At 34.9% G+C, this 24,632-nt stretch overlaps 1 protein-coding gene across 1 annotated transcript in view; it reads left to right on the forward strand.

Annotated features, from left to right (window-relative positions):
- LOC131064228 (protein ARABIDILLO 1) overlaps positions 1-5,553 on the forward strand; it is an 87,952-nt gene extending 82,399 nt beyond the window's left edge. Inside the window, exons 11-12 of the mRNA XM_057998313.2 lie at positions 4,892-4,976; positions 5,072-5,553. Of these exons, the coding sequence (XP_057854296.1) occupies positions 4,892-4,976; positions 5,072-5,248 (262 nt within the window). The 3' untranslated portion in view covers positions 5,249-5,553. The remainder of the gene's footprint in view (positions 1-4,891; positions 4,977-5,071) is intronic.
- The last annotated feature ends 19,079 nt before the right edge of the window (positions 5,554-24,632 follow it).

Raw genomic sequence — 24,632 nt, forward strand, 5'->3', positions numbered from 1 at the left:
TACTGGGGATTCCATGCCTATGCACAGCTCTGATTTTCTCATCCGAACTGAATTTTCATGCTAGATTCTTTATTGTACGTGGTTAGGATAGTCATCCCTTATGCTGTTTCTAATCTTACAAAGCAGATTTTATAACAGATTCTGTGGAATTCCCCATGTATGAGGTATTGAAATTTTTACAATGACAAAATGGTGACGTGATCTTATTTTTCATGGAAGTTATGAAATGGTTGTTATCAAAGAACTGAGACAACCACTGGGTTTAATTTGCACTGGAAGAATTGGAGTTTTTTGATTGGGTATTCAAATGAGGAGTCGGATACACTGTTTTGTGTGTCTTTACACAAATTTTCTTAACTCTCAGAAAGTGGGCTCTGCATTAATGGAAATATTTTTCTCAAGTGCAGATTATGTTTATGCCAACTGGGATCTTGCAAACTAATTTTCTTCTAGAGCAGGTAAAGACTATTCTTTAGGGAGGTTCCTGGTTTATGAATAAAGGAGTCCTCATTATATGGTGCAGGGCTTAGGTTGAATCCTGGCAGAGGATCCAGCCATCTTCTATCCTATCTTCGTTGTCTAAATTATACTAGAGTTAGATTCATGCTATGGAGGCCAAGAATCACCTGGAAGTGAAACCATTTCCTTGTATGACTCGTCATCCTCCAGTGTTTTTGGAGTGTAATTGTTTGCTGGTAGATGCCTGATGAGTTGGTGCATGGCTTGAGATAACGTGAGCCTCAAAAGTGCCTCTTGGGTCGCCGTGTAGGCTACATTCTTCAAAATTTGTAGACTGATGCTTGGAATTATGTGGCAAGAATCTGTGAGATTTGGGCCTTGCATTTTGGTTGGAGGTATGTTTGGACCTTATTGAAACCATGCTTGAAACCAGTGTTTAATCTTATGCAGAGTGCTCTGTTCCATTGCTAGAGTCTGTGTGTCATTTGCTGGAGATGGATGGGTGGTCACAAGAATTTGGGAGAATACTGGGTGACCATAAACCAGTGAAGTATTTCTATAGTTATTGGCACTGTGGTCCATGAATATGTTCTTGGCGTCACCACATGTACCATTATTGTTGAATCCTTCTGGGTCAGTTTTCCTTTCTTGTAAAGCAATAGTCTCGATTGCATCAAGTCTAGGAAGTGGGTGTGGAGCCTTGACTTTCAGATGCTGCTCGGCAAACTGCTTGGCTTGTTTTGGGAGCTGACCCTTTTTCAGAAGTCTGTATACAAGCATAGAACAGATTTGGGTAATCATGGTCTCCGAAATCTGATCTATCTTTGGTGCAATAGGTTCGTTGTCAGCTGAATGTGAGGTGTATAATGTTGAGTATGCATTACTGCAAGGCACAATCTTCTTTGGAACCAAAGTGGCACCTCAGTTATTGTGCATTTTGGGGTGTCCAATGAGTACATTACAGCCTCCATTGACACCACGTCACAGACTATTTCCTCCTAAAACGGATGAATAGTAAATGAAAAGTGGAATTGGAGAGTAATATTTTTTTTTTGGGTGTTGCATGTGTTGAACCATCCCAATTTGTAGGGATGGGGATGAGGCATCATTTTCTTTTGGATTTTTAGTTTCTTCTCTAATCTTTAGAGGAGTGGATTTCTCACAGTATGCCTTTTTGCATTTGTTCTCCTCTCTTTTTCTCATTTCTAATGAAAGAGCAGAATGCTTTTATCTGCACATCTCTTATGTAGAGAATGGGGTTCTATCTTTTATAGTATGGTACAACCAGGTCATGAAGGTAGAATTCACACAATTGGCTTTATAGCTTAATGGTGCTTTTTGATTGACTCTGAAAAATGACCTAGGTAGGTGACAAGGCCCATAAAATATTCATGCATTGGAAGCTGTGCCATTGTTTCTTTTTGGTAGGTTTAGAGGAAGAAGGGGTGTCAACAGTCATTGGCGAATGATGAGTGCAATCAATTCCCAATTAAACCTGGTGCAACTAAGGCTCACACACAACTCAATGAATAAACTTTCCATCAATCAAGCAACCTTTTGGTTCATGTTACTTCATTTACATGTCAATCCATAGATGTATCTTTTGGCATGGTGTTGGTACTATATATATGATATTAGGTTGCTAGAGGATTGAGACTCTAATGTAGTGTACAGGGGAAAGGAATAAAGCTTATAAGACAAAAAAGTAAATGCTCGTGCACAAAAAGGAAGTCTACTTTGTAGATGGAATGCTCTTTAAAACAAACCATAAATTAAACATTAGAAGCTGTGTAACATCCTAGGGTTATTGTGACACTATCCAAACTTTACTGACCTTTCAACACAGCAAACTACAACTGACGGATATTATTCCCCCAGGATTTCACATAGCTAGATTGCAACTTAAATTAATTATAAAGGAACAGATAAATAAATGAGGACAACTTAAACTGTTTTATTATTATCTCTGGAATAACAGAATTACAACTATCTGTAGCTCTATAGATCCAAAGTTAGACCAAGTATGGAAACCTTTACAGTACTCTAAAAAATTGTAATGAGATGTATGAACAGTCTCCTAGCTGAGCTGGATGATACCTTGTGTGGATTCCCTGATCTGAAATATTTTCTACTGTCCTCGGTTGCCTAGCTGAGTGTAAACAAGGGGTTATTGAATGTGCTTGCCTCAGGTAAGAATCACACTGAAGGAGGCATTGCTTGATCCAGGGTTTGAGGCATGGCAGCCCTCAAACCCTAATTGCCTAGCTGTTAACATGCTTTAATTCATAAAAAAATTCAGATTTGCAGCTGTGTATACTATTAAGTTAATAAGTCCTTATCTACCTGGCATTGTGTATACTAATGGTCCTGCTAGCATGGAGCTAGGAGGAGGGGAAGCCTAATCCAAGTAAGGATAGTACTTGGTAAATTCTCAGTATGGTTGAAGATAGGTGGCCATGGATTCATTAAAAGACTGTATCTTATCAAAAACTGGGTGCCAGCTGGACAGCTCGATTATTTTCTTATCAAAGAGGAGATGGCAATAAAACAGCCCTTTGGCATTGTCAGGATATCGATTTATCTATATAGTTTTCAATTATCTCGAATCCAAGATCAAGAGTCTTGGTCCAAGGACACCACCCCTGAACTCGTAAATAGAAGTTCTCTGTTTTCAGCATCAAGAGCTTGTGATCCAAGGTGAATTTTACCTTGAAGAGTTTTCCTTATATTGGTAGTACCAATTTTCTTTTTATGAAATGAATGAGGGTCATGATTTTTCTTTGGGTGTGGTGCTGGATAGATTTGATAGGCCAACCTTATGAAACTGGTTTCTCTCATTCAAAACAACTAGTCTAAAGTTGGCTAGATTGTTGATGGACTGGGATCTGTGAGCAGGCCTTTGCCTTCTTAGAGAGAAGGATGAATGCCTATGTTTGGCCCAAAGGTGTGGCTAGGGGGAGATGGTTTGGGTGGGAGCTGATTAATTAAGGAGGCAGAGGGTTAGAGTGTGAGTACATGAAAGCCCTTCCATAACTACCACTCCCATATAATATGTCAGCAAATAAATATTGGTGTAAAAACAAAGATTGTCATGGATGGTGTGCATAGCAAATGCATTGGTTTTCGTGACATGGATAGAAGTTATGCAACTTGCAATGGTGGGTGGTAATTACTATTGAATTTAAAAAATTATCACTTATGACATGATTTTGTTTAAAACTGATCTCTCTTTTGAATTTCTAGCTCCATGTGCTTTTTAAGTTGATAGTATGTTATTTGTAGGAATTTTAAAGATAACTTCTTTTCTGTGTATAAGAAAAAGAGTTTGGCTAGGGCTTGCAAATCTGTCATCAGCATAATTTTAGTCCAACTTGAGTAATAGAATATCATTTTTCTTTTTTGTTGTCTATTAGTGGAAAGGATTGAATTTCATCATGAATTCTTTACATTTTGTTGTGTGTATAGACGTTTTTGATTTCAACATTTGAATGGTGTAATAGGAAAATGGGTAGAATCATGCCTCGTATAAACTATATTGCTATACACTATTTGATTATGAGATCAATAATCTGTAGCAAAGGCTACATGCGTTCGAGATCTAACATCTCATTATTATTATTAGCCAATGCGATTGGACATATTTTTGGATGTATCTTTTGGCAGTTTCTCTTGCAAAACAATTGGTTTTAATGCTCTCGTGTATCAATTGGCAAGTAGATAGAAGTTCTTGAAGACAGTTAATTTTAAATTGCTGATGAAACTTTATTATTGGCTTTTGATATTCTCCATAAGTGAAGAAAAGCAGGCAACTCTTAGATGAGTATCAAGATGTTAAGGGTAACAGGCAAACTATGGAAGACCTAAATGTTTTTCTAGAATTCCCTGCCTTGTAAACAATGATTGTTAGTTTTTTAGGAAAATGGAAGATGTGACTGGAATGGAAGGATGCGTCCCACTTGGTATGATGGATTGTAAAGCAATATCAGTTGCAAACCCAATTATGCTTTTCATTATCTGATTGGAATGAAAGAGATGCGTGTCTTGCTCAAAAATATCATTCAATATTAGAACTACTGAAGATTCTTAAGAGCATGTCAAAAACAATTTTGGCATAACGTGATTATTGCACTATTCGTCTTGTGGTGATTTTCACTTCATCTCTTCTATAATGATAATTAAGAAAATCATTTTACAAGCTAACTTCTATCATGCTAGTTGGTGAAATCTGAGCTGTGATCGAATTGAATCAGCACGTTTTATACTGCTTATAATAAAGGCAATTTAAAAAAAATTCCAAATCAAAGAAAAAATTATTGTAGCTGGTTTTGGAAATATGAATTCAAATCTAACTGTATCATAACATGTTTTGATTTCATGGTGGTTGCTTTCTTCTTGTTCAGTATAATAATCTGTGCTAACCTGAATTTTGCAGTGGTGCTGAGGTAGGTAGGTTTGTAACCATGATACGGAATCCTTCCCCAGTTTTGAGAGCATGTGCTGCATTTGCACTTTTACAGGTATTTTGGGGCATGATTTTCAAATTGTTAAATCGTCTGAAATGCTAACATGTAATGAGTTGAACATTTTTCTTAATTGCATTTTGTGAGTGCAGTTCACCATGCCTGGAGGAAGGCATACCATGCATCATGCAAGTCTTCTGCAAAAAGCAGGAGCTGGGCGTGTTCTTAGGGCTGCAGCTGCAGCAGCAACTGCACCACTTCAGGCCAAAGTTTTTGCCAGGATTGTTTTAAGAAATCTCGAGCATTGTTCTCTGGTGACTAAAATTTAGAGTAACATAGATTCGTGTCCAGTTTCTGGTACCAGGTTTCTCTGTATTAAAGGTTCATCGCCAAAGATACATTTGGTTGTATTTGTATTCCCAGGACTTTCGCTATTATTGATTCCTTCTTCCTTTCACCATAGTCATCGATTAATGGACAAGGGAGAGGTTGATGCATAAAGTCTTTCGTTTTCTACCCATCAAGAAAGCTCCCTTCCATCAATTTCACCAGTACTATATGGTATTTGTTCATTGTACAGTATGGTATAAATTCAAGTTTAACTTTATATATGTTGCACATTTATATTGCTTTAGTTATGTGCAAGATAAGCATCTTTTTTTCAATAAAATAATATTTTTCCAGTTGTTTACAAATACAACGGTACTTCCATATTCTTCGTTCAATATCAGAAGTGAGTTGCGGTGCAGGAGTTGTTACTGCAGTTCCACTTTTTGTTATGTTGCACAAGATATTTTTGTGCTAGTAACAAAGCTGTTTGTAAACGTGCATGCAACCACTTTGCTTGTTTGTTAAATGCACACGTTAAGATTATTCTGAACAAACTCTTCTTAATTAATGGAATTCCAATGAGAATGATTCGGAATAAGGATCTTCTGTAAGAATGAATTTAATTTGCATATTATGACAGCACATTGCTGAGAAGTACAGAACATTATTTTGCATTATTAATTTTGTCCAATCAGTGGTGCTTATTGATATAATCTGCATAATTATGCTCAACATGGTAAGTTTCTTATAGGCTAAGTCAAACGAGAACTGTAAACATGATTAAACCTTAATGATAGCTTGTATATAATTTCAAATTTAAGTCGACAATGAGTATGCATAACCCTGGTTTTTCAAATTTAAGTCGACAACGATTACCAAGTGGATGAGGTATTTTACATTTGATTGATTTAGGGCAAACTTGGTGTTGCTTGGCAGAAAGGACAAGCTAGAACAGTGGAAGGGCAAAGTATCACATCAAGTAGGACATAAAATCTATGTGCCAGAGAGATTCTGGGATGGGGACCATGAACCCAAATTCTGGATGGTGGCTGGCAGCATATATATATGGGGTTCAGCCCCCAACAAGGTTTAGGGACAATGCCCCTAGCACACCACAATGACATTCATCGTGCATACTATTTTTCATAATTTCGTCACTGTTTTCTCCAATACTAAGTCCTCATGTTTGACCAAATCTTTTTGAAGAACCAATAGTGAAATTGGAGAATCTGCTCGGTCTAAATGGTGAGGGTTGTGCAGTGGAAGGAATATATTCACTCATGAATCCTTTTATTTATTTTCTTTGCTTTTTAGTTCTAGTAGACGAGTTTATAGGAGTTCCTTACAGTAGTAAGTGGAAACTCACATATTTATGAAAACTTGATAATAATGAACATCCACCACCTGCCACCCGCACAATTTTCTTCACTCTCAACTAAGTCTGAGTTGCTTGTTATGTATGAACTATGAAATATTTGAAAACCAACTTTCTAAGATTAGCAAGTGCATATGAATAAACCAAAACAAAAACAGTTTTTTTAACAGTCTATTTTGCTTCTAATACCATGTAAGTATTCCTTTTTTCTTCCAAGCACAACAATTTGTGCAACCCATTATGTTGTTTGCCTATTGAAAGCTAAAATTGTTATCATGACATAGAGAAATTGGTATATTGGCATTTGAGTCTGTCTATTTTTGTGTTAGTGCATTTTACTTTTTATCCTTTTGCTTGGGCTCACAAGTGTAGCTCAAATAAACCTTTATCTTTATCTTTATCATTTTGGAGATCCAATTTAACTTGGTCAAATTTAGTTTTGAAGTAACAAGAATCTTTCATCTAAATCAAAATATCCTCTCATTCAAGATATCTTTACACATGAAAATCACAAGAGCAAAACTTAAGAAAAACATAGAGGCAAATCAAGAGGAATTTAAGTATGGAATGCCTTAACATTTATCCTGTCCAGATGAATCACAAAATATACCACCATCATCTTCAGAGGTGTTGATAGAAGATCACCAAGCTCCGACATAAGAGAATTTTAACAAGGGCCTAAAGAAAGAAAGTAATAGAAATGGTCTTTAATGCAAATCTTCATTACTGTCTTTGGTTGCTAGTTGCTAAAGGGTGTCAAGTTACCTCTTGGCTGTGTTATTCCTATCCATAAGGAACAAGATCTCATAGATTTTAGAACATGCAACCAAACAAATCTAGTTAGTGTGCCCATCCCAGGCATACCACTATCCAACATATTAACTCCACCATATAACACGTCCACATATCAATGGTGTTCATATAGAGAGACGTGACTAATTCATACTTGATCAATCTAGGAGAACCTATTGAAACAAACTGACAAAAAATTGTTCAAGATAAAAAGGTAACATTACTTGAAGTCATAAATCAAGAATGGACCATAAAACCACCATGGTACAAAAAGAATGAGTTTTGTGACTATAATAGGATCAAAGGGAATATGACTTCAGATTGTGTAAAATTGAAACATCTTATCCAAGACCTCATAGATGATGACGTTGTTACTATTAAAGACAATCCTTCCTCATCAAACAATGAATCATGATCTCGACATTCAAAGGCCCACTCCTTAAAGATGGAAAAAAAGATACCTTTAATAAGGGTAGCTCCTTAATAATGCCAATTTTGTTGTTCCACATGAATACAACATAGTTCATCTACCAAAAAGTATCCCTTGCATAATATCTAATGATTCCCTTCGTAGTCAAGCTCAAAGTATCCCTTTCATGGCATCTCATGATCCTTGTTTTAATCAAGATCAAAGAAACCCTCCATTCCATCCAATGATAATATTCCACCTCAAGAGCAAGATATCCCCAGTCCATCTCATGCTCCTATCCCAAGTCAAAGTGTTCCTCCATCTTCATCTCAAGATCTTAACATTTCTCTTAATCCCCCTCATGATCCTCATCCTCCACAATTTCTGATCATACCTATACAAGCAATCCATATTGAAGCACAAACTAAATTGGCATCTAAACTTGTTCATCCAAAAGCTTCATACACGCCTAAGTCACCATTCAATCATATATGGCTCATCCTATCCAAATGCATATTTCATTCATTTCTTTGATCTTTGATTATCTTATCCATATCCTACATCATATATTCTTCATCCTATCTAAGACTTAACATCTTACCTTTGATCTTGATTTATCTATTAGCTTTCATATCCAGCTATCATTTGCAAGCTTATCAAATCTTCTGTCATCTTAACATTTCTCTTAATCCCCCTCATGATCCTCATCCTCCACAATTTCTGATCATACCTATACAAGCAATCCATATTGAAGCACAAACTAAATTGGCATCTAAACTTGTTCATCCAAAAGCTTCATACACGCCTAAGTCACCATTCAATCATATATGGCTCATCCTATCCAAATGCATATTTCATTCATTTCTTATTCATTTCTTTGATCTTTGATTATCTTATCCATATCCTACATCATATATTCTTCATCCTATCTAAGACTTCACATCTTACCTTTGATCTTGATCTTAACATTTCTCTTAATCCCCATCATGATCCTCATCCTCCCCAATTTCTGATCATACCTATACAAGCAATCCATATCGAAGCACAAACTAAATTGGCATCTAAACTTGTTCATCCAAAAGCTTCATACACGCCTAAGTCACCATTCAATCATATATGGCTCATCCTATCCAAATGCATATTTCATTCATTTCTTATTCATTTCTTTGATCTTTGATTATCTTATACATATCCTACATCATATATTCTTCATCCTATCTAAGACTTCACATCTTACCTTTGATCTATTAGCTTTCATATCTAGCTATCATTTACAAGCTTATCAAATCTTCCGTCATCATAGCTACAAGAAGAAGATCAAAACTCACAAGTTCAAAGTAGGGAATCAACAAGCCCGAGTCAAGATTCAGTCATAACATAATAAAGCTTTGCTTATCCATCTTATCCCACCATACCTGATCCCTAACTGCGAGCATCTCCTTGTCTTGGTTTTTGGGCTGGATCTATGTCTCTATCTTGAAAAAAACAATACTAAAAAACCAAAACATCAACAAAGATCAAACTTCACATTTCATGAGACAAGACATTGAGCTTTCATGAAAATCATAAGTGAGATGTTGCTGATCTAAGTTGGCTTCATGCATTCTTGCTTGCTTAAACTATCTCTTATCCATCACTAATTAACTATTCACACCTTGACAAATGTATCCTTACTATATTAGGCACTATCCATCTACATTGAGCTTATCCTTTCTCAGTAGGTTGTTCCTTTGATTGATCTAACAAAGGGAGCTTTTCAATTTTTGGAAAGTGCTCAATTTTTTTGACAAGTTGAAGTAGTTAATGAGCTCATGCTGCATACTTTCTACTCCTAAATTTTCATTGAACTTTGTCATTAAATTTTTACAGTCACCAATGCAATCAATCCTTGAAGATCACCTACAAAACCAAAAAATGCCTTCCACAAGAGAGAAGCAAGATAACAATAATACTTGAGTATGGCCACAATGGATTATTGAATTGGATATACACCACAAAATATACACATGGTGCCTTTTTAATATAGCCAAGGTTGATATAAAGGATTATACAAGATTATGACACGTGTCTTAACAATTATTAAATAAGCTAGGACTGAAGAGTTGAATGTCAAGATAAGATCACATGACAACTAAACCTTCTAGAAAGGTGCTTAGGAACTAAGTAAGCTTAAGCATGTGAACAAGACTACTAGTGAACTAGTTAGATAAAATACCTTATTCAAACCAAGACCTCCCTTAAGTGCAACTTAGGGAGTAGTATATATGAAAATTATGTAAAAAATGGAGATGATTATGGGTATTAGATACTAGGTCATGTCAAGTACCTGTTTACTATGCAATCTATCACAAATAGAGAAAAGGAGAAAGCCTAGTGTGACAAAACTCATCTTCAAAACAGAGAAAAGATACAAACATAAACAAGCGAAATAAGAGTGAATAATAGAGGAATCAATGATAACCCCAAGGACTACATCCGCCACAAATATACAATCAATAATATCTCCATAGGAAGGAAAGAGAGAGACTATGCAACCCCTTACAATGTGTAATGTCTCGCAAAATGGTAAATTCTTGAAGATAAAACATTATCCAATGTCTACGAACAACATTTGTCCCCTTGGGAAGAAGATAGACAAAGTTACATTTAGGAATGCTTCCCAATTCGGATAGGAATTGGTTATAAGAAGAATCCAAATGTATGATGATTGTGTCTCTATATCTACTCATGTTTCACCATGTTTTTGGTGGATGATGCCATAATCTAATCACGTCAATGCTCAATTAAAATACAAGGTGACAAACTGTGATCAAGTTCTCACTAATGTTAAATAAGATCCAATGATAAAGATGACGTGAAAACAATTGTGTAATAATTATCATCAAAGAGGAGAGATAGCCCATCAAATTGGTCCTCAAAATTTGAAATGTGGGACTTCACAAACAAGTCTGATAACCCATCAAATTGGTCCTCCAAATTTGAAATGTGGAACTCCATAAACAAGTCCGATATACCTATCAAGTAATCATCCCACAAAGATGAATCTAGAAGATTGATTTACCTATTGCAAAGAATCACTAGAAGATCTCAATGAATCAACAATAGAAGATGGATGTCTGATCTCACTTAAAGAATTGAGAGCTAGAGGAGAGGTCTCTTGATCATTAAGATGTGCAAGTGTTACATCCTATTCAAGCTCCTCTAACGTATTATCATCAAAGGGTAGATTATCAACATTATCAAGTGGAATGAAGCAATCAGATGCAAGATCATCTAGGATTAGAGGATTATGTGGACCTCCATAGATCTCCCAAATCTTGGTCGAAATTGTGTTTGGGCTCCTCATTCTTGAGATTTGATTGTAGGTGTCTCTCAAAATTCTTGCACTAATAGTTATATTGATCAATCCTATGATATGATCATTTTATTATCTCAAACTAATTTCTTCCATTTTATCTTTGGCTCGGAGATGAATCCATAAAGATGAGGCAAAAGATTGAGCTATCTACAATATATGAGAATGCCTATTTGCCAAGACTCATAATTGTTCTTAGTTAGAATGATTATAGAAGAACAAGTTGCATAACTGATGATTATAATAATGATACACCTCTCAAATGATTAAAGTAGACATCAATACGTGAAATGTGATTAAAATGAAGCGATTTGATCAAAACAACACCTTGAGTGTCAACATGTCCAAGTAATCTTCCATAATTGTATATATGAAAAAATAAATAAATTATACTTGGGGATGAACCTAAAAAAATTGCATGAATGAGTTGAAATATCTTTTCAATGCTACAAGAATTACAAAAATTATAGATAGTGACAAAAATTTATGAGCTTGAGGGCCAAAAAGGGATATTTGACTTCAATCAACAATTGATTGCATTGTAGAAAAATTATCCAAAATGGTCTATACTAATATGAAGTGTTCAGAACCAAATTTCTGTCAATATGTCATTTGCAAAATTTTGACACCCTAGTGGAAATTTATAAAGGCCCAATTAGGGCATAAAAGGAAAAAAAGTGGTCCTTAGGTGTGAGTAGTAGGTAACCATATGACTACAGGCAAATGTGATAGGTGCTAAATGTTTATAAAAAGCCTCATTAGTCATGGGAAGGCAAAGCATGAGTAGTGGAGTGGTGGCTTTTGCATGTGCTTGGTTCAACCTCGTACCATACATGTAACCTCTGACCATTTTTTTTTGAAACTGGGAGCAAAGCTATATGATGATGAATTTAAAAAAATAAAATTATAATTATTTATGCCATTGATGCCAAATTGCATAGAAACGTACTATGATCTAGAGCCAATGTAGAAATTATTCCAGCACACAAATATGCTGAAAAATATTCTGTATGACCCGATTCTACAATTTTTCATTGCTAACTTTAACGTCTTATTCTTTGTACCATACCATACAAATTATGTACATTAGTATGGATAAATTTATGAGAAAAAAAAATCAAAAATTTCTTTGAGGGCTTAGACAAAAGTGTCTAATTAATAGGCATATTATGGTTTTTAAGTCTTCCAACCACGATGGTAAAGGTTCGTTTTGTTTCAAAGTGTTCCAAAATATTAGCTACCTCTAATATTTGGCAATCGTCACTCATATTAAAACCCTCATATAGATCTGGCCTCATATGCTGGATTTGGACAAAACAAAATTAAAAAATGACTTTCTCAAACACCTTAAATTCAATGGCAAGGTCCAATTGATCCTAAAGTGCACCCAACAAAATCTCAAGCCTAATTATCTTCCGGATTTGAGAAGGGACTTGCAAATCTGAATCTTTGATAGCATGTTAGAGTAACCAATGGACTTAATTCTCTAGACTCACCTATAAAATCAAAAGATGCCTTCCACAAGAGATTCACAAGAGGAAAATAATACTTGATTACGTTCTTAATGGATTAGATTGAATATTATATACATCAAAAAATGCACATATGATGCCTTGCTTATATGGGCAACGTTGATAGGTAAGATCAAACAAGATTATGTATGACATGTCTTAATCCTATATAATGACATAGTTAAATTACAAATATAAAATGACTTAGGACTCAATAATTAAATGACAAGATAAGATCACATGACAACTAAGACTTGTAGAAAGATTCCTAGGACCTAAGTAAACTTAAGCATGTGAATATGACCTACTAATGAACTACTTAAGTAAAATACCTTATTCACACCAACATAATGTTATACATGTAGAGAAGGCATTATAGCTTTCCTAACCTAGAAAGGGCATCTTCTTGCATTTGAAAGAAAAAAATTAAACAATGTAGAGAAGGGATATTCTATCTATGATAAGGAATTTTTGGCAAATATGCATGCACTAGAGAAGTTTAGACAATACTTAGCTTCTTAAAACTTTGTTGTGAACATTGATCATAATAGTTTGAAGTTCTTCTTGGGACAAAAAAAAATTGAATGATAACCAATAAAAATGGGTAAGAAAACTAAATTATTATGATTTTGAAATAGAATACATGAAGGGCAAGAGGATGTGGTAGTTCCTTCTCTTTCTCTGAGTCCCAATATATGCTCATTATATGTCATTTTTTTGATTGGAAGGTTTCCATTATTGCTAGGTATTCCAAGAATAATTTTTTTATTGGTATCCTTGATGAGGTTGTGAAAAATGATAACTGGAAGGGTTGATCCTCTTAAAATAAATAATTTTTTTTGAATCTTGATCCTAATATCAAGGAGAATAATTTGAAAACCTTTAATGATTCTCAAATAGGACATAAAGGGTATTATAAGACATATATGAAGATCTGTGAGAGTTTTAATTGGTAGGGTTTAAAAGAGGATGTCCATAAGAATATTCTAGAATACATGACCTACCAATGAAACAAAAAAGAATACTTTTTTTTTTTAGCAAGCCTACTTGAACCACTACCAATCTCTTAGCAAAAATGTTTGAGCTTGTCCAAGGAATTCATCATAGGTTTACCTAGGGTGCAAGGTAGAGATTGTATTTATATTGTTGATAGATTGACAAAGTACACACATTTAATTGCTATTGACAGATTTCAAAGCACCTTAAGTAGCAAACATATTCTTTTGAGAGACATTCAAATTACTTGGCTTGCACAAGAACATTGTTAGTGACAAGGACAATAGATTTTCCAATTATTTTTAGCAACAATTGTTTCACTTGACAAGTAAAGAACTCACACCATGTACCAACTATATTCCCCAAACTGGTGAAAGAATAGAATAGTGAATAAGTGAATTGAAGGGAACTTAGGAAACTATGTTTGAGATAGCAGTGTCCTAGTAGCAAGTAACTTGATGGACCACAATCAATATATATTAAGGCCACTAAAGGATCACTTGCAATAGGCACATGATCAACAAAAGACACATACATAATATAAAATATTAGAGAGGTCATTTTAAGTGGATAGGTGAAGTTCTTTACAAGTTGGAGTGTCCACTGTAGAATGAGATTCATAATATCTTTCATGTCCCATTATTGAATAAATTTATTGGTTGACACATATTTCACCCTCAAACGAGTTGCCACTATTAGATAATGTCAGAAGAAGTGATGGATACCCACGTCAAAAACTTGAAGAACTAGAGCATCATAGAGTATTTAATTAGGTGGAAAAATATACCAGTTTAAGATGCCACATGGGAAGAGCCTAATATTCTTGAGCGTCCTAATTTGTTAGGATTAGGTGTTCTAAATCTTGCATAACATTGATTTAATTTAATAATGTAAAATAATTTTATTTTTGGTGTTTCCTAGGTCGTTTGTTTAGCCACATTAAATATTTATTTGGGGTCACTTGTAAAGTTGTATGTAACATTTTGTTAGATACTTTATGTGGTTTGCACATGGGAAAAGTATTGAATGTTGGCAATCAAAAAGTAAATGTAGGGTCAATGGTTTTTGGAACTCATGGTTTTGAGGCACATAGTTCTACCTTATCATTTGGTTGTATTTGTGTGAACTTATATTTGTAAAAGCAAGCACATGGTTAGTGTTTTAAGTTTGTCTTGTTGGGGTTTTGTCTTGGTTTTCATTGTATTGAGTATTCTTCTAAAGAGTGCATATGTGAAGCATGCCATGAGATGTGTGGATACATGTTTGGACACATGGAGGATGCATTGGAGAGGCTTGCTGTTTTAGAGGTTTTCATGGAGGTTCTATAAGTATTATAATTTTTTATTATTGAATAATACATTGAGCATGGATGCTTTTAGAAGTTACATTTTCCCTCTATGAAGGTTTTATCAGAGTATATCTTATTTAATCTTGTAATTTATCTTTGTTCTTTGCATGTGGTTATTTTGTATATCCGCATGCATGATTTTGTCTCATGGGGTTATAGAGGATATGAATTGATCATCATAGCTAATTTTCCTAACATAAATCGCATTGCTTAAGGACAAGAAATCTTGGGGAGGGAAGACTTGTCATGTCCCTCTTTGAAAATCTATATAAAAGGTTATTTGCCTAGGGAAATTTCAAAGTTCAAGAATAATTTGTCACTTGAAAAATGTTAGTGAGCTATCAAAGATCAAAGGTCAACATTCTACTTGACTGATACCAAAATATATTGAGAATCAAGGTTTGAGGATACCAACTAACCCTTTTTGAGGATCTATTAGAGGTCAAGGATTGGGTTCACTACCTTTACATTCCAAGGAGCTATCAAAGGTTGACGATTAGGGTTGTTTCCTGATGCATGCTAAGGAGATATATATTTGAGTATGATTAATTATTTTTGTTTGGAAATAGTTGGTTTAAGATTATTGTTTATACTCTAGATCTATTGAAGATTGTTATTTTGTTATAAATCTACTATTTTCCTTAGAATTTTTGGGAAGGGACGTTACATTTAGTAAGGCAACCACTGCACTAAAAGCCCAAAATTATGGTGAATGGAATCCATCAACATCAAGAGTGGGGTTTTCATACCATCAAAGTGCCAACATAGTCCAACTCCCTCATGGACACATGGCTATTGGCCCCACTATCTAGTTTTGGTACACATTCACCATCACGGCAAAGGAATGTCTATTAAGGTTTCGCCAACATACTTGGTTTTCATCTAGCAAAGACATTACATTCCCAACATGATTCATAAGGCTCCGCCTCATGACCTTGGCTCTAATACCAAGAAAGGAAACCACTATGCCAAAATCCCAAACTTATGATGAATGGTTCCCACTAACATTGAGAGAGGGGTTTTTTGCCACCATAGTGCCAACATGAGCCAACCCCCTCATGGGAAAATGGATGTTGGCCCCACCATCTAGTGCAAGTATATACTTGTCAATACGATGAAGGAACATCCATCAAGGTTTAGCCAATATACTAGTTTTTTTCTAGTAGGGCCATTTCATCATTGAGAATTCCATCATATGAAATTAGAGAGTGCTTATCTTCATGGTGACCTTAAAGATGAAATCTACATGGATAAGTTAGAGGATTTCATTGAAGATCATTATTTTTCCAACTTTGAAGATTTTTTTATGACCTAAAACAAGCCCCTAGGGCTTGGTATACCAAGACACACTTTTTCCTTCTTGTAATTGGGTTTCCTCAATGCCATTATGATTCAAACATATTTTACATTTTGGAGGATGACACTCTCAAATTTTTGGTTCTCTACATTAATGAATTTTTTATTGTAGGGAGTCACTCATCTAGTATCAATGCATCAAAAACTACTTTACATGATAAATTTTGATCTCAAAATTGGGCCTCTTTAATTGTTTCTTGGGATTGATCACCCATTTATGCTCTTGTATATTCATTGTGTAGCCTAAGTATGCATTTGATTCTCTCTTACTTTTACATGGTTGACTATAATCCTACACTAACTCCATTATTGTTAGGGTCAAACTTAAGGTTAAGTGCTCTTCACCCCTAGCTAATGACACTTTGTATTGGTAACTAGTTAGGAGTCTCATCTACTTGACTCATGTAAGACTTGACATTTCATGTGTTATTGGCGTCCTCTATTGATTTATTCAAGAGCCACATGAGTTGCACTAGAAATAAAATAAGTTTATTCTCCATTACATTTTGGTTACTTATAGCTATGGGATTCAATATGTAGTGGGTGTTAATATTGAGTTATTGGGACACATATTTAGATTGGGTAGGTGATTCTCAAGCTCACAAGTCTAGTTATGGGTCTTGCTTCTTGTTAGAAATTTGTTGGAAAAAATTTGATCGTTGATCTAATAAAAGAATTATTATATTTAAATCTTAGATTGTTACAATATAGAAATTTGAGATTGTATGCTAATCTTAACATTAAGATGCCTCAAGATAAAATATCATTGAATTTTTTTTTCTCATGCTAAAACCAACCACATTAATATGCTTAAAATAACTATCTTGAATGAACATAAAACATCAATTAAATGAACATTATACCACCATAAGATAGTAGCAACAAATAATGTCACAAATTAGCAACACAATAAGAACATCTCACAATACAATATTTACATGATGAAAACATTATGGAAAAAAGTCCACCAAGAAGAGAGGCCAAGCATGCATTATCTTCAATAGAAAGATTAAATTGCATTCATTTCCATCACTCCTATATCTTCCATCTGATAGCACTTCATTACCTACAAAATAATGATGCAATGTACTAAGCTACACACCCATTTATAGAAGAGCTAGTGTGATAAAACCACTATAGATTCTCAAAGAAAGAAGCAAAAACCACCTCAAAAACTATACACCACCCTAAGTGGGAACCTATAAATTTATTAAAAAATAATACATCTTCACATTGGCAGCTAACCCATGGCCTGCAATGCCCTTCCATTCTTGCTTCCTATTATGTTTCTTTTGGATTTATTCTTGATTCTATATGTGTGTGATATCCTATTAGGTGTGTGTGGACATACTCATTTGATCTATGATGGTGGACTATTCATGATGATTTTATTTTTTAGGACTTGATGATGATGTTGATGATTTATGCATATGAGGACATATTAGTGATATTAGGGTTTATTGTTGGCAATTGACACTCAATTGGTTGGTTTCACTATGTTGTCATTGATGGCAACATGGTATTTTGGTTTAGTTGTGTACCACAGTCACTTCATCGACACTGACACCAACAAGATGGAAGGATTTCTTTGGTTACCGACAATGTAGGCCGACATGGTATTGGAGGTCGACATCTTGTGGATTTGGCATCAACAATTGTTTTTGACATTCATGTATTTATGATATCTAGCCGACATGTAATTTGATATTGTAAATATCTTTGTAAGCCGACATAAGGCATGATAAATTGTATAGGGTATATAGGTCAGTTGGATTAGATCATTTTGTGATATGTGGGATATGTGAGATTATGGAATATGTGGATATGATATGATGCGAAATATATCAGAGAGATCATGTATGTGAGGATATTTATGTAAGGGTTATTCCGGTAAAGGGTTTAGGGTTTCAGAGCGGAACATACAGAGCTTAATCGAAACTGTATTCTGGCATAAGAGATGCTATCTTTTGCAGTTCAAAACTTCTCCAGATTGTAGTATGGATTTATATGTAGTCAATGAGGCTCCTTTTGTGATTGAGCAGTATGCTCTAGGCTATAAGCCTTCCTGCAAGTGCAGGCCCCTTATATTTGTAATATCTCTTCATATGGCCAGTGAATTGATATTGTGGGTCACAAATCCCACAGTGGTTTTTCCTCTTTGAGGTTTTCCACATATAATTATGTGTGTTATGGTGTTCATTTATGTGATTGGATTATTGGTTGCTTTACTTCTTTCAATTCTATATGTATCGGTATATTGGTTGGTGTATGCATGTTTTAATAAGGTTAAATTTGATCATACCGGTAGAACACTGATTCACCCCCCCTCCTCTCCCTCTCAGTGTTCTTGGATTCCAACACTTATTACATATGATTTTTTAATGAATTTTATATGAAGATGATGTATTATGATTATAATTGATCACAATGTACTAACATTTGTTTTAGGTGATGTCATTGGAGAATTGATTATGATTTCTGAAATTCTTATGTATATATCATGATTAGGTGTTTGTGTATATGTATATATATAATATGGAGATAGCACTAAGGCCCAAGTGTACCTAACCTTAGATATTGTCCCAAATTAGGACAATTATCTTGGTCTTGAGTTTACCTTCTCAGGTTGCCATGGAGGCAATGTCTGATTACCTATGTTAGTAATTTTGGTTTTTTGATGTATTTATCTTGGTGATGATTATTACCATTTATGACATATTTTATTTGTGGTATTTTATGTTATCAATATTATTATTAATGATATAAGTAATACCCATCTTTATTATTATTATTGACGACTTTATGTGATATATTTGTTATTGTTAGTATTGTTTTTGATTAAAAAAGAAGCGTTAACTAGGGCGCCGACCCTTTACATAGCTAGAGACTATTAAATTTAAACAGATCAACCAGGGGTACAAACCCCAAAAGGACAAAGTCAGACAGGGCAAACAAACTTGTCAAACCAGCAACAACCCAACCCAACTGAAGAGTGGGGAGAAATACCCAAAACTTGTCAAAGGGGGGGTTGAGAAAGGGGGGTAGAATTTCCCTTTCACCTACGAAAAACAACCGTCCAGGCAATACTATCATTAGGGACAGAGTGACTGCCAGACTACTGTTGCAGAACAACAATAGACTATTGTTGTAGAACATCAATAGGAGCAAAATCATCAGGAGAAGAGAAAAGGTGTGGAACAAGAGCAAGAGAAACAAAAGAAGGAGCCAAGGGGGCAGAAGAGTCCACATCAGCAGTAAGGGGCACCTCATATTGAGAGGATTCAACTAAAACAGAGTCTAAAGCATTAATTGTCAAGTGATCTTCTGTAGCATCCTTCCACCAAGTAGCAACACCTCTATGATGAGAGAGAGAATAGTCTCAAGCAAGGTGACCAGTTGAGAAGCACCTTCAATAGTGAAAGTGGAGGCCCTCATAATCCAGCGGTTGAGTCCAAGGCCTATCCCCAACCATTAGAACCACATCCCTGGGGAGGGACAACGATATGTCAACATCAATTAATAGGCAAGCAAAGGTAGAATGACCCATGGAGAACATGGCATCATCAACCTTCAAGAAGTTGCCAATGGAGTTACTGATGGCCTCAAAACAAGAGGGCTCCCAAAAATGGAGAGGGATATTGGAGAGGGGAACCCAAATCAGACGAACAGTGATAGATTCAGTAAGGGAGTTGAAGGAAGGAGTCCAGGGCATAATAGAGAGAGAGTGATCCCCCCAAGTCCACAACCAGCGATAGTTATTAGTGCAAGTGTATTTTATGTTTGGTGAGGGTAAATAAATATTAAATAAATGAAAACATATTTTGGTGGGAGTTGTATTTTGATGAAATAATTAATAAATTATTTAATAAATAGTTTATTGTTTGTTATGGTTTTTTTTGGTTATTGGTAAGTTGGTATGGTTGCATTCGTGTACATGTTTTGGGAAGAAAATTTATTGTTTGATTTTGGAAATTTTAGGGATTTCCTTTCTGCAACTTTTGAATGAAAATTTGTGGAGATCTTTTGAAGGGAATGTTTGGATTCTAATTTGGCTTGGATTTGGAGATTGATTTTCTTGGAGTTGCTGTTGGAATTTGCTACTATTTGAGAGGTGTTGGCTGGAGTATTTTGGTGTGCAAGCTTCTTCATTTCCATTATTCTTCAATTTCGATGTAGGGTTCTTCATTTTCCTTTGTATTTCTTTGAAATTTCTTATTCTGAAAAGGAAATGTGATGCTTAATATCTTTTGTATCAATCTAAAATGTGTTTTTATTATTGAAATTGATAAGTTTTGACTTGATATGCACTTGTTTTCAATGGTTTAATTGGGATTGTTTGAGTGAATTGTTGTCTTGTTTTCTATGTAAGGGTTTTGCGGTTGATTTGGCTGGATTTTTGGGAGGGGATCAGACACTCCTCAAATGGGTCTTGCTCTATTTTTTCCTCATGATTCGTTATGTTTCCCGATTTGGTGCTCAAAGACCGCCATGTTCACTGCGCAGTTCCAAACTGCAATTGTGTAGCCCTAGCTTGCAACTATGTAGCATTAGGCTACGAGTGCACAACTTATTAGGTAAATTATTCAACACTTTGTTTGGCTCTCGAGTCAGGCCAAAGGCTCAATGAGGTCTTGTACTCTATCAATCGTGTGGTTTTGGGTCTGATTGATCTGATTTAGGTTGGTTTGATTATCATATGCCTATTCCTATGCCTTGTGGTGGAAGAAACTAGTTGATTATGCATTCGTATTTTGTTTCATGGTTGAATCCTTAATGTTAAGGCCTAGACAGGTTTATGTTTATGGTTATGTATTTCAGTTTCTCAACGATGGATTCATGGATGTTCAATATGTGATGTATATGCTTTAATGAATTATGTTTCCTTGATTTGAACCTTAGGATATGGGTAACTAGATGCATTAAGGGAGAGTGGCTCTCAATGGGGGTTGAGGCCCTAAATAAATTGTTGGGGTAGCTCATTGGAGAGTTTCTTAATGAAGTGATAACCCAATTAATGAATTGGGGTAAAACACATTAATAGGTTAATAAAGTGCCCTACCCATGTCCTCGATGCATTGCCTAAGGATGGGAGTGGAAAGACATGGCCGCCCAAGGGGCGTTGATCTGACATAATCAAACCTCCTTGTCTTCATGAAAAAAATATTCGGTTACACATGAGTTGTCTCTTAAGGCTATGCAATGAAACTCTTTCCTTCTTCTACTCTATTATCCTATCTTGTTTGGTTGTGAGTAGAAGCCTCTGGTGGATCCTTGTCATGTTTCATACTTGTCCTTGTATGTTCTTTACCCTTCCTTATTTTCTTTTATGTTTTGGGCCTTGTTTCTATCTCTCGAGTAGGGTGGAGTGGACCTGAGGGTTCCACATGGTCGGGTGGTTTTTGCCAACCTCCATTGGGGACCGATGGAATTGTTCATGTGTGTTTGAGAAGGATATATATTATGCATCATTGAGAAGCATTGTAACAATATTTTTATTGATTTTGCAAAACTCCATAAGAAAGTTGATGTAATTTAGATTGATGCAAATAATGTTCAATGTAATTATAGAATAGTGTTTAGGTAGATCGATGTTGGTACCAACTACTCATATGTGATTATATGTCCTATCTTATTTCATGTTGAAAGGTTATCATAGGAACATTTGGTTTGGTGCTTAAAATAAACCTAGTTGTAGACATAGATGTTATTTATGATATGTATTGTTATAGTTGTTTCATTAATGATTTATGTGTTCTAGTTTATGTTTAGATGCTTTGCATAGTAGCAATGTTATGGAAAACATAGAGGACACAGTCTTTAAATGTATGTTATCTTCCTCTTGTGTATTGTGATGGTTATTTATATGATGTGTTAAATGATACAATGCATTATATTTTAAAAAAAGTTATTTCTTTATTGTCTTAGTTTGTTAGTTGTTGTCCTCAAGGGTTCCTTAGTGGGGTGTTACATGGCTAATCAAAATTGGTCAAACTGGAGTGCTCCATAACTCCCCAACAATTTCAATGGTTAACATTGACAACATAGAACCATAGGTGCCTAACTCTGGGAGTCATGAAAATGGAATATTTCAACGTGCATATAAATGCGAGTCCATCTATATTGCACTCCCAAAGTAGATGCCCAAATAGAATAATCCTCCATTATTATTCATCCTTGTCATTTTTGGTCCTGTGTACGTCTTGTATGAGTGTAATTGCAATATTTAATAAATTATTACAAATAAATAATTTCTCCAACATGTCCCTAGGCATCTAAGTACACCTTCCAAAGAATTCAGATATAAATTAAAATAACTTACAATTGCAAGTTTAATGTTACCTTATCTTAACATTATCCCACTTGACATTATACATTACAATTACAACCATAAAGAAACATAAATAACAAACAAGTATAGTTATCAAGGTTGATGGCCTTCTTGCACCAACATAGGAAATAAACAACTTAGCCACACATACCACTTGATTTTTTTTATAAATAGATACCTATAGTAGCAACCAAGATAACCAATATCAAGTAAGAACTCACATTGTCCTATATGCCACCTATGGAAGAAGAAAGAACATTCCAAGATGAATCATACTAATAGTCACTAAATCCTATATCAATATATACATAAACACAAGTTATAAATTCAGATGATAACAAAATATTTTAGTAGATGCCTTACTCATACTAATTTGGAATAGAAACCACAACAATTTTCTATCTCATCCAATCTAACCATGCCTCAAAAATAGGATAAAAAACCATCAGAGATATAAGTTTATGCCATCAACATATCAACCCAAAAATGTAAGCAAACCTTTGTATATCCATCCTCTTATGTCAAATGCAACATACCAATTTATAGATGACCACATACAGGTCTGACTAATAAAGTATGCACTGACTCTAAATCAATCTCATGGGATAGACAATCCACATCGAAGCCATATCACTACAACCAAATGGGTGATGAGCTCACAAAACCACATAACTCATAGGTCCTAAAGCAATTAAATAATCAAACTCATCATAGCATTAGTAATAAACAAACTAAGATATCAAAGAGGATAACCTAAAATATGTATCACTAAAATTTCATTGTACGAGTAATATCAAATGTGATAATATATCAAGCATACCAAGTCTACCTATAATACTTCACATAAAGGATTTGGATAACTCCTCTACTACATACTGTTAAGTAAACATACAACAATATTCAATTTCTATAAATAAATATGTTGCAATACATCCCTCACAACTAATTTCCATAGATCTTCAAATTCTTTCACACTCAACAAAAGAAATAGACCAAGGAACCTCCATATTATCACCAAATAAAAATGAACAACACATGAGCATAAACATAGTGATCAATATGGATCCAACCAAAACTCAAATCTAATGTCACGTGAATACAAACATCAATGAAAAAGAATAAGAAAAGAGATAGAGCTTACAAATCAAGCCTTGTTCCACATTAACATGCACCAAGCTGTTTGATGTAAGATCTCGTTGACCATCCCCCGACTGAAACAATATCAACATCTAACATATAAATTATGATAAAAAAATGGCACGGATAGATAGAAACCTCACATACCAAAGGTATATCCAAAAAAAAATCATTCTTACAATAAATGAACATTCCCAAAACTGCATAGCATTTCTTATACCTCTCCAAATAATTCCTTAGAACTTGTAGATCGGGAAAGTGAGAAAACCAAAGAATGAATGAAATGAACTAAGATAATCACAAACTTAAACATGCATGCAAAGATTTCATTCCTAATCTAACCAACAAAGTAATTGAAAAAAATCCTAAATCAACACATGATGCAAATCATCCTTCTGCACTACTTCAATTAAACATTGCTGCTTCTCCTTGTTGCAAGGTGTGCACCCTTGGTCTCCTTGAGTTGTGCAACATAATGCTTGGGTTAACGACATGGCTTAACTACCTCCCATGGATTCATTAAGTCTAGTGGTTGTATCAGACATTAACATGTAGATCTTTTGGTGCAACGATAACCGTGTTTCTAGCAAGTGTTATCAGAGCCTGGGTCATGGGTTTGAACCGCTCAATTGTGCTGGGCGAGAGGGGGGGATTGTTGTAAGGTGTGCGCCCTTGGTCTCCTTGATATGTGTAGCACAACGCTTGGGTTCACGACATGGCTTAATCATCTCCTGTGGATTCATGAAGTCTAGTGATTGTATCAAGCATTAACATGT

Source organism: Cryptomeria japonica, chromosome 6, assembly GCF_030272615.1.
Source record: "Cryptomeria japonica chromosome 6, Sugi_1.0, whole genome shotgun sequence".
Taxonomy (NCBI): domain Eukaryota; kingdom Viridiplantae; phylum Streptophyta; class Pinopsida; order Cupressales; family Cupressaceae; genus Cryptomeria; species Cryptomeria japonica.